We start from the raw sequence: 15,682 nt of genomic DNA on the forward strand, positions 1-15,682 counted from the left end.
ATGTCGGGAAAGCGACAGTTGAGATTGTGTGCGGTGCAATTGCTTACCCGTCACGGGGATCCAGGGCAATGGCTCGAGGATGCTCAACCTCCCCAGCCAGCAGGGTGGTCCTCATGGTGCCGTCTAGCTTGGCCACCTCAATCTGGTCCAGGTTGCTCTCCACCCAGTAAATGTTTCCTGCTATCCAGTCCACTGCCAGGCCCTCAGGGGTCGCCAGCCCGTACTGGATTACCACGTCAAAGTTGGTTAAAGCTACAGATGCAGACAAGTGCATGACAAATTCATTTGTTAGTTGCTATTGAGCAGCACGTGTTGCATGTTCTATGCAATCTACCTCATCGAATAATTACAACAAATGCAAATGTTGATCTGAAATTGTTTTGTTTTTTTATTTGAACCTTCATTAAATTACTACTCATTACAAGCAGGCCTCATTCGGGACTGTCACTGTGTCAGAACATGTGATGTGAAGACGCTGTGTGATAAATTAAACAAGTAGTCCCAACTACCAGATAAAAGACAAAGGCCGGAGGTGAGCCTGGATGTTTGATGAAATAATGGCCAATTTTATTTGAACAAACCAAGAATAACATTTACTTGTGTTATTACTCAACTTTGTCTCTCCGAGGTAATGCTTTTTTCCTAAAGCAACGTTCACATCATATGCAAATGATATGCAACTTAGCCAATGACATCATTTAGGTCAGTCAACAGCTACGGTACTTTTCTTACTGGGGAGTTAGCAACAGTGTGCAGCATGCATAATGGATGGTGGCATGAATGCTCAGTGTGAGTGCAGGGAAGTCGAGGCCTTGAGACAGAAGGGGGAATCATGTCCAATCCTTAACTCATTCACTACCAAAGAAGTATTTATAAATTTTTTACAAGTGCACATAAGTGCACAAAAGAAGAGATCATGTTTATTGTTGTGTAGCGACGACACTAAACATAAAAGTAACGCAAAGGTAATTAATGTATTAACATACCTCATAGTTTGTACTTTAATTCGTATTTTTTTATTTAATATGTTAATAGTTTTTTGTAATTTTTTTTATTCCGGAACAAGTGTAAAGCAAGTTTTGTAAAGCAGTGTTGAAAAGACTTTCTCCCAAACACGTGGATGAGAGCTATTTGATTTTATGCGATACAACATTAGCTTTCTGAGAAAACTTGCTTGATTGCATTTACATAAATTGAAAAGCCTGAAGCAAAGCAGATCTGTTCTTTGGAGCGTAGTGCCATCCCAAAGCCCTGATTCATAAATGCTCAAAGACGGTATCTTGCCCTCGGATAACTTCACTTCCTGTCGACAGTTTTTGATGGATTTTTTATGATGGCTTGGGATTCTTTCAATGATGTTTCCATCACATTTGGGGAAGAATCCACACGTTCATTACTTCATAAAAATAAGTGGATATTGTATCTCATTCCGGAGAATATTAGCTGTGTGTTTGTAAGGTTTGCATGGCGGTAGAATCAATCCAAGCTACAGTAATCCCTTGTTCAACATAGTTCATTGGTTTCTAGGCTCAACCGTGATAAGTTCATTTCCTTGAAGTACGATGCAACATTATTAGAGCCCTCAAGACATGAAATAACACCTCATAGTCACCTTTACACTCTTATTACCCAATAAAGCATAGTAAGACATAAATAAGACTGGTGCGTGTTTCTTACTGTAAATGTTTCCGGTTTACGATACAGTCATCACAAAATCTCACCCCCATTCTCGGACAGCTTCCCACGGTAGATCTTATCCTCGACCACGTCGGTCCAATAAAGGGCGCTCTGACTGAGATGGAAGTCCAAGGCAATGGTGTTCCTCAGCCCGGGCACCAGCACGCTGAACTCACCCTTATTGAGATCGATGCGTCGGATTTCATGGCGGTTGGAGAAAATGATGAAGGGCTTAAAAGGATCTGCAAAGACGGAGGCAAAAGCCACACCTTTTTAAAAGAGAAACTGAGCAGTAAAATGTTCAGTGTTGGTCTTTGAATTGACGACCCAATGTCAGAAATGGGACACTTTTACTGTCTAACAAGGAAATATCTGGTAGCCAACGGCAAAATGCTGCCTTTCTATTTCAACCAATCAGGTGCCTTTCCCTGCCCCTCATCCAAAGCACCTTACCCGTGCTCTTGCAGTTCTCCATGTCCGGTTCTAGCTCCCAGCCCTCGTAGCAAGAGCATTTCACGCTGAACTTATCCTGCTTGCAGCGCTGACTGCACTTCAGGTGTTTAGCACAGAAGCTCTGGATCTGACAGGTTTTGTTGTCTGGTCCCAGCTCCATGCCCAGGGGGCAGGAACATATCACGCCCTCGCCGGGGGCCACCGTGCAATTATGGCTGCAGTCACCATTGTCCAGCGAGCACAGGTCTGAAAAGGACAAGGACAGGAGACATTTCGGGATTGAATGAAGCATTTGGAACAGTAAAGCATGAGCTGCACCTGCGCTGGTTTTTGATCATGTGATCATTATCACTGAAATGGAATGTACAGTAATCCACTTTATGCTTCCCTCTATCACGGCTTTTCAACAATATATCCATAAGTCATGCTGCTTTGTGGTTAAATATGGCCTAATATAATGAGAAATATGAATATTTACAAAAAAACAAATCCTTGCTTCTGTCGCCACTTACCACAGAGTTTCTCATCGGAGCCATCTGGGCAATCATCGGTGCCGTCGCAAAGTTTCTCTGCGGGCAGGCAGATGGTGGAGTCGTTGGCACACACATGGTGAGAGAGTTTGCACACCAGCGCCTCGCAGTTTTCTTCGTCCGAATTGTCCTCGCAGTCGTTGTCTCCGTCGCACATCCATGCTTTGCTGATGCACCGTGCTGCAAAGAGAGGACACGAGTATTACCATACTGACAAATATTAGACAGTAGGTTTTTTAGCAGTAACAACAGACCCCTCACCAGAGTCCCTGCAGCCGAACTTGACTGCCGGGTCACACATGTGCGTGACACCCTCACAGTTGTTCTCGTCACTCATGTCCATGCAGTCGGTGTCGCCATCGCAGCGCCAACGCAGGGGGATGCAAAGGCCATCCATCCGACACTGGAACTCATCCGTGTGACAGCCTCCCGGTGGACGAGTGGCTGTTGGGGGCCGGGGGGGCAGAAGGTTGTTGTTTAGCCATAAAGAGCAGCCGGCAATTAATCCCTTTTGTGTACGTTTCGTAAAAATTATCAGATGTTTTCTGTTTTTCCATCCCTTGCCTCTGTAGTGCACATTTTCCACCTGTAAGTGATCAGAACCAAGCCTGTTGGATCTTGTTGGATCTCACATGGAAACAAGAAATTGAGGCAGGAAAGCAGACGCCCACTCTCAACCAAAACTTGCGTGCCGGAAACCCCGGCGACATGGTGTCTATCCGTCTTTAAAATCCGCCACTGAAAACCCTTCCGTGCATCACGTGCACTCCCCCGTGCACACCTGAGGCGGACGAGAGAGCGGCGGTATTATCATTCATCGCTGGTCGCTGTGGTGAATTCTGCTATGAAGTGCAATCGTTGCCAAAGGCTGCAGCTTTCACTCGCATACATTAAAAATCCGGGGCGCAACTTGGTGCAGGCGGCAGGCAAAGACTTTGTTATTTAGACGTCCCTCCAGGGAGCTCATTTATTTGGGGTCACACTGTAATTTAGCCATTAGTAACAGTCATTTAGATTAGCCTGTTTGCTTACTTGCATGGAACAAACAAAAACACAAGGAGTGGCTTAGTGCTTCTAAGTATACTACATCAGCATATCGTACCCGACAACATTGTCATTTCAAAATATGGGAATTATTTTCCATAAAAAAAATACAGGACTTTTTTGGTAAACATACAGGAAGCTACTAAAACGGGAAGGCGCCAGGAAAGAAGGTTGAAAATAAGCAGTACACATTGTTAGAGTGTTCGAGTGTACCCTGCTTCTGGCCTTAGTCGGCTGGGATAGGCTCCAGCATACCCTCACGACCCTTGTGAGGATAAGCAGCAGAGAAGATGGAGGATGGATGGATTATTAGGAAAAATAAAATCAATAAAGCAGTCAATTTTGGAAAATTAAGTTATCTAAGGTATTGAAACATTGTTATTGTTAAATGCGCTTCTAAAGTTGCACAAAGTTTGAACCACTGTCACCATTAAATGAGCTCACCTTTGAACGCCTTGCTTGAAATCCAACATGAATCCAACATATTGAGAAGCAAGCATTTCCAGTCTCCTGACTGTATCCAGTCACGCATGTACCGTGCTCTAATTTAATTGCAGAATTATTTACCCTCCAATCCGAAGTCATCAATAATCTCCATCCCAGAGGCTTCCCGAGTCCGAGCAACCTGAGATACTAACCCTGATTTGTGCAGTTTGCATGTGTTTCGTCGCTGTAGTCCCCGCAGTCATTATCCCCGTCACAGGTCCAATAATCCGGGATGCATCTTCCACTGTTGCACTTGAACTGAGCACTGGAGCACGAATGGCTGCAGCCCGCCTCGTCGCTGTTGTCCCCGCAGTCGTTATCTGGAAAGAACATTCAAACATTCACTGTCAGGACGCTTGCTGAAAAACCAAAAAGGTGGAGAGACGCTTGATTATTACGATATTTATACACTGTCCAGACAGGAAAGCCTTGTTTTCGTAGCAAGTGAACAAGAGAAAGAGTTTGAGTGTTGAGAGTTTGAATAATGACTGCATAGATCAGACCATGCACCATGAGGGATTGTACCCAGCACTGATACATCGGGCTTGGCAGCAGAGCACAAGAAGCAGGTAATACCACGGGTGGGTGGAATGGGTGGAACGTATACCACTAGTAATATTTGGATTTGGAAACAGGGGAACCTTTACAGAAAATAAGGACAAATCCACCAGTCCAACTACAGAAACATCAGATTACGAATACATGTTTTGTATTTATTATAATATATAATCAAGTTTCATAAAAATAGTCAATTATGATACTCTCTTGTGCTTAGTAATAGCGCTAAAAAGACTAGTTATAATGCAGAGGTGTAATTATAAGACAAAATGTATTTAATGTCATTAATTACAAGTAAATAAATTAAAAAAGACATATTAAGACTAAATTAATTTAATGTAATTAATTGCAAGAAAATAATAGACATATTAAAACTAAATTAATTTAGTGTAATTAATTACAAGAAAATATTTTAAATATTGCTATTACTCATAACAACACATAATTCATAATGTAATTATATAATTCAATTATGTGATTTTGTTATTAATTAATTACATCATAAAAATATTGACATGTTTCAATTTAACATTCATATTAATATTACTATTCATATTATTATTAATAATATCGGACCGGTCACCAGCCAATCTCAGACAATACTGTTGAATCTCATTAATTTATTTGAATAAATATTTATATTTTTTATTTTTGTTACTTGTTTATGTTATTATTATGATGATTATTATCATTATTATTAACATCTTAAAATGTTATTTTACCTAAATGAATAAATGAATTCTCTCCTGTATACATGATATACCACATGAAACCTGTCTTTTGGAACAGTTATGGCTACAGATAGAAAGTCACTTGATCGGCACGAGAGAGCTGTCGTTTTATCAAATGAACTTAGCTCATCGCCATCTCTTTGCTTGACTTGACATTAAAGCCAATCTAATTTAGCTTTGAGCCTTTGTGCGGTATTAGAAGCGATATTGGCATCAGCGTGTGGCCACGTTTAAGCCAAGCAGCATTTAAGTGTTTGTTTTTAGCCTGCCGGGCTAATCTACCAGCAAGACAAGCGTCATGGCCACCGCCGTGCATGTTGATCTATGCACTAACCGGCCAGTTTTGGACAATGCAACTCATCAGAGCCGTCAGCACAATCCTTTTCTGAAACACAGAACCAATGGAAGACACCAGAGTGGGCCAACAGCACAGGACAGCGACATGGACAGGAAAGAAACACACAACATCTACATGGTGACACACACATCAAAAGCCAAAACCAGTGGACGCACGTGACGCAGAGTGACACTCACCATTATCACAGCGCCAGTTATTGTTGATGCACCGTCCGTTGTTGCAGGTGAACTGGGTGAGGGGGAAACATGTGGGGTAGGCTGTTGACACACAAACACATGAAACCGTTTTGGACCATGACGTGAAATGAAAGCCGGAACCAGGGTGTACTCACACTTGCAGTTATGTAAGCGCCCCGATCTGCGCTCCAGTTAACAAGTAAATAGAAAGACTACATCATCTACAAAGTCAAAACCCACAGCACACTTGCTTCCATGGATGCTTGGTGGTACACGTCTGACCTCGAGTGAGTAGACCCTAAACTACGTATCCTTTAAACCAGGAGCGGAGATTGATTCAACAAAGCATGAATCTGTCCCAGACTACATTGACCCACCACAGGAGGCAGGCTCATCCGACCGATCCCCGCAGTCATCATCCAGGTCACACGTCCAGGAGATAGGGATGCAGCGGCCGCTGGCACACGAGTACTGGTTTGGTGGGCACGTGCGAGCTGAAAGGCAACACGGGATGAGGTGTTGGACTTAAACGCAAAGAGAGCTTGCTCAATTTGGCTTTGTTAGTTTTCCAACCTGAACAGGTGGTGTTGGATTCGTCCTCGTCGTTACCGCAGTCGTTGTCGCCATCACACAGCCAGCGCACGGGGATACAGCGGTTGTTCTGACACTTGAATCTTTCAGTGGGGCATGTGTGCTGGTCTGGAGGAAAGAAATGAAGAGGGAAGGCGAGAGGATGGCTGAAGACGCCTGGTATGCAAATGAGTGTGAAAAAGGGCAGGCGGGCAGGAAAGCCTCAATATCATCATTTAGACTGCAGGGGGGGAAGTGGGGGGTGACTCAGTGCCAACAGCAGATGTGTGTGTGTGTGTGTGTGTCTACTCACGGCACAGCTCAGGAGCTTCGTCACTGTTGTCCAGGCAGTCGTTGTCGCCGTCGCACTTCCAGCGTTCCTGGATGCAGCGGTTGTTTTTGCAGGCAAACTCCCCAGGCTGGCACTGAGGAGGGGGCACGTAGGACGGGTTGGCTGTGGAGGATGAGAGGAGGCGATTGTGCGGTTCGATCAAACGTCCATTCCATCACAAAGTCAACAGATTGGACAAAATAGTTGCAATGCAAGGAGTCAAATTCATTGCGTTCATATTCCAATGTACACTCTATTCAAAGCCATTTCCAATTTGGAGTCTTTCTGTTGCGTTCTGACAAATGTAAATGTACACTACCAGTCAAACATTTGGAGACATTTTCTCATTCAGTCGCATGGAAAACGGTCTGTAAAAGTTAGAACGGGAATGTCAAATGGAGGAGCGATTGCAATACGGTTGGCTATTCTATGTATGTTGGTGTTAGCGGCATGTCATGGTCAAAAATTTCAAAACCTACAATTTCTGATCTGCTCTCTGCGTCGCCTTCAACAGAGTGATTGCATTCATTAAACGACATGTCTTTATTTTGACTTTGTAGACTAATTTGGAATGTTTCCCTTTGTTTGTATTGTTTGACTACATTCCAGTTGGGACTTGCCTTTGCAGCTGGTGTTGTCTGTGGGGTCCAGTATCTGGTCCTCGGCACAGGCGCACTGCCGGCCCCCCGGTATGGCCAAACACAGGCTGGTGCAGCCTCCATTGTGCACACGGCACGCATTAGAACCTGCAGAAGAAGAAGGTGAAGATAGTTAAACACCAAAGCTAAGACACACAGAGAAGAGTCCTGTATGTGACGGCGCCTCAACCTTGTTGCTGCTGAGCATCGTACATGCGGATTTCGAAAATGGGTGGGCGTTCGTTGCGCAGCAGGGTGGCAGTGCCCTTGGTGGTGTCCAACTTGAAAATGCTGCCACTGCGGTACTCATTCCAGAACAGGAAGTGTTTATAGTGGCATAGGCCGAAGGCGTGGTTCAGCTCCTGGCCCTCGTACACCGTCTGTACGCGTGAGGGGGGGGGTGGGGGGGGGGGGTGGGGGGGGGGGGGGTGGGGGGTGAGAGGATAAAATGTAAATTCTTACCTGCTTCCAGGTAATGACGCTGAAAATCTAGCCATTAACACATTCAAATAAAAGACCACTATGCAACAAGTCAAGACATTTGGGTCCACTTTTAAAAACGTTTTAAATACTGTTTAAAGTTTGTCCAAATATTTAGACAACAAAATTCCAATTTGTAGAGTCATATGGCTAACTGCTAAGAAGAAACATAAACCCAACAAGCCATTCAAAATAAAAGCTACAGCTTTAGAGTTCATTCCTTATAAGGTCAATAATAGCAACAGTGATGGGAATGGACTCTTTTTGTTACGTTATTAATTTATTACCAAATATGTTATCCCTCGTTTATCGTGGTTAATTAGTAGTAGACCAGACCGTGATAAGTGAATTTCTCCAACGTAGGATTCCTTCTTTTTAAATCAAATTTATTCAAAAAGAATAGAAACATTATTAGAGCCCTCTCGACATGAAATAACATCTACAGTAGCCGTTACACTGATTTTATGCAACCTATTAGACATACGTAATAAGATCATTCACAACGTATAAGACAGGCCCATTTTGTCTATCGCACAAACGTCAATTTGTTGATGTCCTATGACATCAGTCGGCGCCCCTCCTGATTCGCTGTTGCTCACCCGCGGCAATGATGAATGGGACGTCTCAAACTACACACAGAGATGCAACTTTTAGCTCTTTTCATGTCCGATTATGGATAAAAGTTGGCGGTACAATGCCTCTATATATAACAAAAGTTATCTTGTAGCGCCTAATTATGTAGAAAAAAAAGTAAATTGTTTGAGGGCTTTGCTAAGTGGACAGCTTTTAACCAATTATGTGTAATGATCTTTATTGCAATATTGAATTTAATTGTGAATTATTTGTGCAACTTATTTGTGCAACTAAGTCCTTTTGGTTACCTATAAACTCTGAAAAACTGTGAATGTTGTCAGCAGTTTTTGGACCAGAAGTCATGTTTGTAAATTCTATTACATTTTGAAAATTGAACGAACGCCATATTTACAATTATTTATAGTGTGTATATGTTTTTTTGGGATAATATGCTCAGCAGATTGCTACAAAAAACAAATACAAAAATAAAAACCCATATCAAAATGTTCAACCTGATTGTTTGTAAATTTCCAACTTTTTGAAGTGAAATCCGAGCATCAACAAAACATTACACAACAAAATGTACATTTTAAAAAAATGACAAAAAAGACAGCTTGTTCACCGTTGTAGACGGACACACGACTAAAAGACAATTATGTAAAGCTCTCCACTGGTAGAGATTCTGACCTTGCGTTCGGAGGTGTTGAGGTAGACCATCTCAATGCGGTCGTAATAGGCATCAACCCAGTAGAGGATTCCCTGAGGGATGTCCAAGCTCAGGCCGTTGGGCCACAGCACCGTCTTGCTGGTGAGGAAAACATTCCTGTTGGAGCCATCCATCCAAGCGCGTTCAATTTTGCCTCGTTTGCTCTCCTTAGGATCCTCCTCCCAGTCTGTCCAGTACATCCACCTTAGGGGAATAGTTGAGGTTGATGGTTTGTTGAGGTTGATGGGAAATGACACTTTGGAAAGATACATTAGCACAAGGCAATGACGTCACCACAACTACTGCATACACAAAATATGCCTTTCATACACAACTGTACATTCATGAACTGGTCATAAGAACTGAATGATTGTCAAACCTCGGTTTTCATACACTCTGGCATGTAACAAAGTGTGGCTGCTAAATAACCCACCATGGGGCCAAAGAATGCCAACGTGCCAGCCAATTGATAGAGAAGGTGAGAAACGCTATCCAATTCAATCTCACCAGAGTATAAGCAAAGTCTACATCAAATCTCATCACATTATTTCCTACGGGGGCCTTTTTGGGTTTTGTCCGACTTTATGGGACCTTCTATGGTGTGGTCCGCCAGGGGAGCAGCATCACAGCAGCGGGAAGGAAGAGGCTGGACAAACTGATAAAGGAGCCCCAAGGAGCTCCATTAGTGACAGAATGATGCATTCAAAGTTCTTTCCTGAGTATAAAATAAAATCTGCTACAAAAAAATCCTGTACAATAACCATGCAATAAAAGTACTAATACATTTCAAACCATGGAAACAGTGACATTTATTGAGTGTTATTAGCATTTGTGCGATCGGGACAAATACATCACGTCAGTCTTTCTGGGATTTGCAATTGCAAATGTATTGAATAAATATCCAATTGATGAGATCAAGCCCATTTTAGATATTTAGTGTTGGCGACACAGGTTAATAAGGCTTAAAAGACCTGTCCCAATATTTTTGTTCCCACAAATGCATTTATTTCCCCTTCTGTCTGAATATTTCCCCTCCTTTTGGCAAACGTCTCTTCTTCCTCCCTTTTCTCCCTCAGCCAGATTGATTTGAGACATTAGTGCAGGCGAATGCCTTTCCCCTGGACAGCATGGACAGCATGGACAGCATGGACACACATCACGCTGCCACTAGCAAACCAGACAGTGCGTGTGTGTGTGTGTGTGTGTGTGTGTGTGTGCGCGCGTATTCTGAGCATGTGCAGTATTTCTCAAGAGACAGCCATGGAGGTCGTAGCAATAAGACTCATCCATACACAGGCGGATTATTGTGTGTTTGAGAGTGTGACCGACAGATGAGTGCCTGTGTGTTAGTACTGCCGATAGACAGGATGCATACATTCTAAAAAGATAACAGCAAACAGGAAGCATCACTCTGACTCTGGCTGGTGACTGGTCACATCTTTACACCAAGCAGAGTCGGCTGGCCCATTAGGTCATATAGATGGATGCTAAGGGCGTTGTGGCCTCCAGGGGGTGCCCAAAAGTCAGGAAAAAAATTCACCATCTAGTTTAGAACCATGCTTGACTGGAGGCAAGATATTGTTTTATCTTGTTTTTTTCATGTTGCCAGCTATTGAGGGAATAATGGCTAGTACAAACTGCACACAGACTACTCTAAAGCATACTTTAATGAAACTATAATAGTGGCCCTGGTTCAATATTACCGATTCAAGTTTCAAGAACACCATTTCAAAACTAACTTTGGGATGAGGCCAGAAAATGAGTTCCGGGTGGGTTTTATAGGAATTTTACTGGAGTCGATTGCAGTCATCTATTTTATTGATCATCAAGCAGGTGCAAAATTTCTTGGCAAATGACTTTTAAATTCCTATTTGTTGTATTTATTATATTTACTTTATATGTTAAGAATTGGGCGGCACGGCGGTCTAGTGGCAGACCTCACAGCTAGGAGACCAGGGTTCAATTCCATCCTCGGCCATCTCTGTGTGGAGTTTGCATGTTCTCCCCGTGCATGCGTGGGTTTTCTCCGGGTACTCCGGTTTCCTCCCACATTCCAAAAACATGCTAGGTTAATTGGCGACTCCAAATTGTCCATAGGTATGAATGTGAGTGTGAATGGTTGTTTGTCTATGTGTGCCCTGTGATTGGCTGGCCACCAGTCCAGGGTGTACCCCGCCTCTCGCCCAAAGACAGTTGGGATAGGCTCCAGCACCCCCCCGACCCTCGTGAGGAAAAAGCGGTAGAAAATGAATGAATGAATGTTAAGAATGAGAATCAGGACAGTTCCACCAAATCATGAAATAATCACTTACCCATGGAGGGGGTCCACCACAATGGCGCGAGGGTGAGTCATTTTATCCTCGATGAGAGTCTTGCGGGTCTGGGAGGCTTTCTCCAGCCGAGCCACGCTGATGGTTTTCTTGGGTCCGTCGTCCGTCCAGTACAAGTTGTCTGCCATCCAGTCCACAGCGATGCCCTCCACCGTGTGGATCCCTGCAATGAATCCTTATTGAACACATTCCATTCTTTCCCTTGGCGTCACAACCCACCTTCTTTCAGAATGGTGTCTCTCTCCGTGCCGTCGATTTTCTGCCGCCCGATGATGTAGCTGGTGGCGTCAGCGAAGTAGATGAACTCGCTCTCGGCATGGAAATCCAACGCTCTGGGCTTCATCAGATTCTCAATGGGGATCATGTACTCATCTGGCACCTTGGCGTTCATGTCCATGCCCCTGATCACCCCTGGGCGGCCCTTCCCGTAGACCAGGAAGAGCTCATGCTCCGGCTCTGTGGTGTTCAATAGACATTATGATTGTTTGTGATGAGCATTGAATATCAAGGTAAGCATCCTGTGTTAGTTGGGAGAGATTGTCGTCAGTAAAGTCTATTACAACATCAAGATTTCATCTCATAATGAAAAACAAGGATTCCTTTTGTGGAAATACTAGGGGTTGCTCTTCAGGCTGTTCTTATCGTTGGGAAAGTATACTACTCATATAGTATAATGTCGTATAGTACTTTAGAAAATGTGCATTGTATCATTTGAACAATTCATGACTCACTTTTGCAAGACTTGCCGTCGCTACCCAAGCTGAAGCCGGAGCGGCAGCGGCATGTCCGAGTCTTGTGTCCATTTCCCAGCAGGCAGATATCTGAGCAGCCTCCTGCTTTTCCAAACTGGTCCACCTCACAAGCATGGCTTCGGACTGAGTGGGAAGAAAACCATGTCATGCAAACTTCATGTGTTCATCACAGACGCTGTTTGTAGGAGAGAAGAGACATATACCAGGTGGTTGGCGTCTCTGATGGTACACGTGCAGCGCGCCTCCCTTGTCCACGCGTGTCACCACTTGGTTGTCAGTGCTGTTGAAGCGGTTGATGCGTATCACGCTGGTCTTGGGCTGCATGTTAGCGTTGTCCGAGTTGGTGGCATAAAGGTAGTTTTCAAACACCGTCAACCCGTACAGATGCTCGATCTTAAAGAAGAAGACGCTGGGTTCAGATTATAACCCCATTAAAGAGCGTAGCATCATGCCTTACCATCATTTCTATCACAGGGTTTATCACAAATAATTTGCTCCAAACTCGACCATGATAAGTGAATTTCCGCCAAGTGGGATTTCTTATGATTAAATGGAATATTTTTGTATTTAGAGCATAGAAAAACTGCTTATGATCTTCCAAATACACATTCAACATTATTAGAGCTATGCTGGAGCCTATCCCAGCTGGCTTTGGGCGAGAGGCGGTGTACCCCCTGGACTGGTCGCCAGTCAGAAGTTGGATTCCTTATTTATAAATGTAATATTTGCAAAGAAAGAGGAAAGAAAACCTGTTTACAACCTTCTAAATAATCATGACAAGCCCTCAAGACATGAAGTAACATCTCTATAGTCACATTTACACCCCATTAGCCAATATAGTAGACGTTATAAGAAAAATAAGACATAACATAGCCTCATTGGGAGAGTTCCCTGTTGTCGTACGAAGGCTTTTGTCTCATCAATGTAAAATGACTGACATCTAGTGACCAGTGGAGAATACTACATATCATCACATCTTTGAATGAGTCTTCTGAATGCCTTATATTTCGTGTAGTCGTTATGCTTGAAAATGTTTAATTTAGACTTTTAAAATGTGCAATTCTTTTTTTTACTAATAATAGAGCATGTTCAACCACAAAATAGCATGATTTATGAAGTTGAACTCAGTGGGTGTACTACTGCACTTACGTCATACATCATAATATTTGGTGATTAGTGATTAGTTTATTTTAAACATGCTTAGCAAAGAATATCACATGTAAACTTGAACTATTCAACATGTCTGTAGAAGAAAGAAGAAGCAGAGCTCATTTAACCGAAATGTGACAATTCCAGTCTTTTATGTTCCCTGGAAAAGTCGCATGAGGCCTTGCTACTGTCACTATGGCAACCAGACGAACTGAAACACGTGCGGTGATGCGGGAGCTTGGTTTAGCAACTCCAACCGTCTTTAAGTCTAGTTGCTACAAAGATGTGCTTACTGGTGCTGCTGCTGTTCTCCCAGGACTAAATGATGGACACACTGGTAGGATTGAAGCGGCAGGAGAAGAACTCTCAGATCGTAATGGCTCAAATAATGATGCATCCACACACACACACACACACACACGGGGACTCAGACACATAGACTTATTATCCTGCCATCCCAGGCTGCAGGGCAAAGCACTGCTATGGTGTTACAGGGAATGCAAAGCCATTATTTTACCGCTATTTTCCCCATCTTTGTTCATCTCAAATTGTCTCCGTACTGGAGACATAGAAAAGTGGACTCGCTGCTAAAACTTCTGCCTTCATAAAATAACACTGTCATTGATTTCACAATATATTAGAGCTGTGTTGATATGAACATACTTATGGATTGGATTCATTGATCAATCGATCAGGAAGGGATTGTTGATTAACCGCGCCTTAGAGTGCAGCCTCGACTGATTTACAGTGGGAATCCAGCATGGCCAATCTATAGCCCACAAGTCCTACATGGCAGTAAACGTCAGGCTTGAAGAGGCAACCCACACCAAACATGAACCACCTCCAAATTAAACGCAATTAATTAGCTGCTCTGATGAAAAAGTCGACACCTTCCATCTTCCCCACGCTCATCCTTCACCCTGTCTTGACAGTAATTGAGACTTGTCGAGGCGCCCAGTGTGTTACTCACCAGAAGGCCCTGAATGATGGTGTGGCGGTTCTTGCCTTCGTAGTCCACTACCTCAATGTAGTCCAGATAGGCGTCAGCCCAGTACACCAGCCTGCTGACCAAATCCAGCGTAATTCCGTGTGGGAACACGATCTTACTGTCCACCAGCTTGGTGCGGTTCTGGCCGTCCATGTCACAGCGCTCCACTTTGGGGATCTGACCATAGTCTGTGAAGAACACCTTCCTGGGGACAGACAGGGAGCAAGATGGATGTAATTATTAATATCAGTAATATGTGTAATAACTAGTAAAAGTTTAATTACACTTATATTTAATAATTCAATGTTTTTGCTATTACATTTTATATTAAAATGGTTTATATTATAAATATAATAAATTATTAAAAAAATAAATTATATTCATTTCTTACTATTATTAGTGGTATTTATTTTATTTTAAGTACTTAATATTTTTTTTATTACATTTATTTTATGTATACCACTGAACACCACACTTTTGGCAAAAAATAAATAAAAATGATAGTAATTAAATTACATAATTAAATAAAAACTAATTAACCAGATCTAAAATTTTTGAATATTAGCTATGAAGAGATAAAAATTAATTAATATCGTACATGTAATCTTGTGTTCTTTCTTTGCTTTGAATCCCCACAAGTTATTAATATTGTATTTTTAGTACTGTTGTTTCTTGTTAGGTTTAACTTCCTGACAGGGAATCAAACTACAATTTAGTAGCAGAATTGTTCTTTTAAGCTAAGTCTTGAACCATTTTAATTTACATGTTACACTTTTTGGATTTTTTGGTGTGAAAAACTAAAGAAGAAGCTGTTTTTTTGTCTGTTTAGTTTAGTAACCCCAAACATTTTCTATGAGTTTGATGTTTGGTGCACGACAGCGCAAATTGGGGATTAAAATGATCCGTGTCCTGACATGTGCACACCCTTCTTTTTCCTCCCCCATTACACACACTCGTGCAAATACACATGCTTGCGTAACACAGCCACACTTTCGGGAAATCAGTTGGATTTTTTTTTTTGGTCACGCTACGGATAACGGAACATCTGTGCTTGCTTATTTTAACGTTCACATCCTCCACACATCCTCGCTCGCTGTTAACGGTCTTGCAGTCAGGTGACATGAATGTCAAGGGCCATCATGGGAGCTTTGC

General features: G+C 42.7%; 1 protein-coding gene across 2 annotated transcripts in view; it reads right to left on the bottom strand.

Annotated features, from left to right (window-relative positions):
* Positions 1 to 15,682, bottom strand: part of LOC131106550 (low-density lipoprotein receptor-related protein 1-like) — a 111,773-nt gene that overhangs the window by 36,791 nt on the left and 59,300 nt on the right. For both annotated transcript variants that reach the window (XM_058055731.1, XM_058055730.1), the window contains exons 8-25: positions 14,513 to 14,735; positions 12,597 to 12,786; positions 12,373 to 12,516; positions 11,861 to 12,097; positions 11,624 to 11,804; positions 9,293 to 9,515; positions 7,743 to 7,932; positions 7,535 to 7,660; positions 6,897 to 7,037; positions 6,587 to 6,712; positions 6,391 to 6,507; positions 6,014 to 6,094; positions 4,343 to 4,510; positions 2,922 to 3,104; positions 2,643 to 2,840; positions 2,131 to 2,376; positions 1,722 to 1,919; positions 48 to 252 (exon numbers count right to left, since the gene is read on the bottom strand). In XM_058055731.1, the coding sequence (XP_057911714.1) occupies positions 48 to 252; positions 1,722 to 1,919; positions 2,131 to 2,376; positions 2,643 to 2,840; positions 2,922 to 3,104; positions 4,343 to 4,510; positions 6,014 to 6,094; positions 6,391 to 6,507; positions 6,587 to 6,712; positions 6,897 to 7,037; positions 7,535 to 7,660; positions 7,743 to 7,932; positions 9,293 to 9,515; positions 11,624 to 11,804; positions 11,861 to 12,097; positions 12,373 to 12,516; positions 12,597 to 12,786; positions 14,513 to 14,735 (3,177 nt within the window). The remainder of the gene's footprint in view (positions 1 to 47; positions 253 to 1,721; positions 1,920 to 2,130; positions 2,377 to 2,642; positions 2,841 to 2,921; positions 3,105 to 4,342; positions 4,511 to 6,013; positions 6,095 to 6,390; positions 6,508 to 6,586; positions 6,713 to 6,896; positions 7,038 to 7,534; positions 7,661 to 7,742; positions 7,933 to 9,292; positions 9,516 to 11,623; positions 11,805 to 11,860; positions 12,098 to 12,372; positions 12,517 to 12,596; positions 12,787 to 14,512; positions 14,736 to 15,682) is intronic.

The sequence above is a fragment of the Doryrhamphus excisus genome, chromosome 18 (genome assembly GCF_030265055.1).
Source record: "Doryrhamphus excisus isolate RoL2022-K1 chromosome 18, RoL_Dexc_1.0, whole genome shotgun sequence".
Classification (NCBI taxonomy): Eukaryota; Metazoa; Chordata; class Actinopteri; order Syngnathiformes; family Syngnathidae; genus Doryrhamphus; species Doryrhamphus excisus.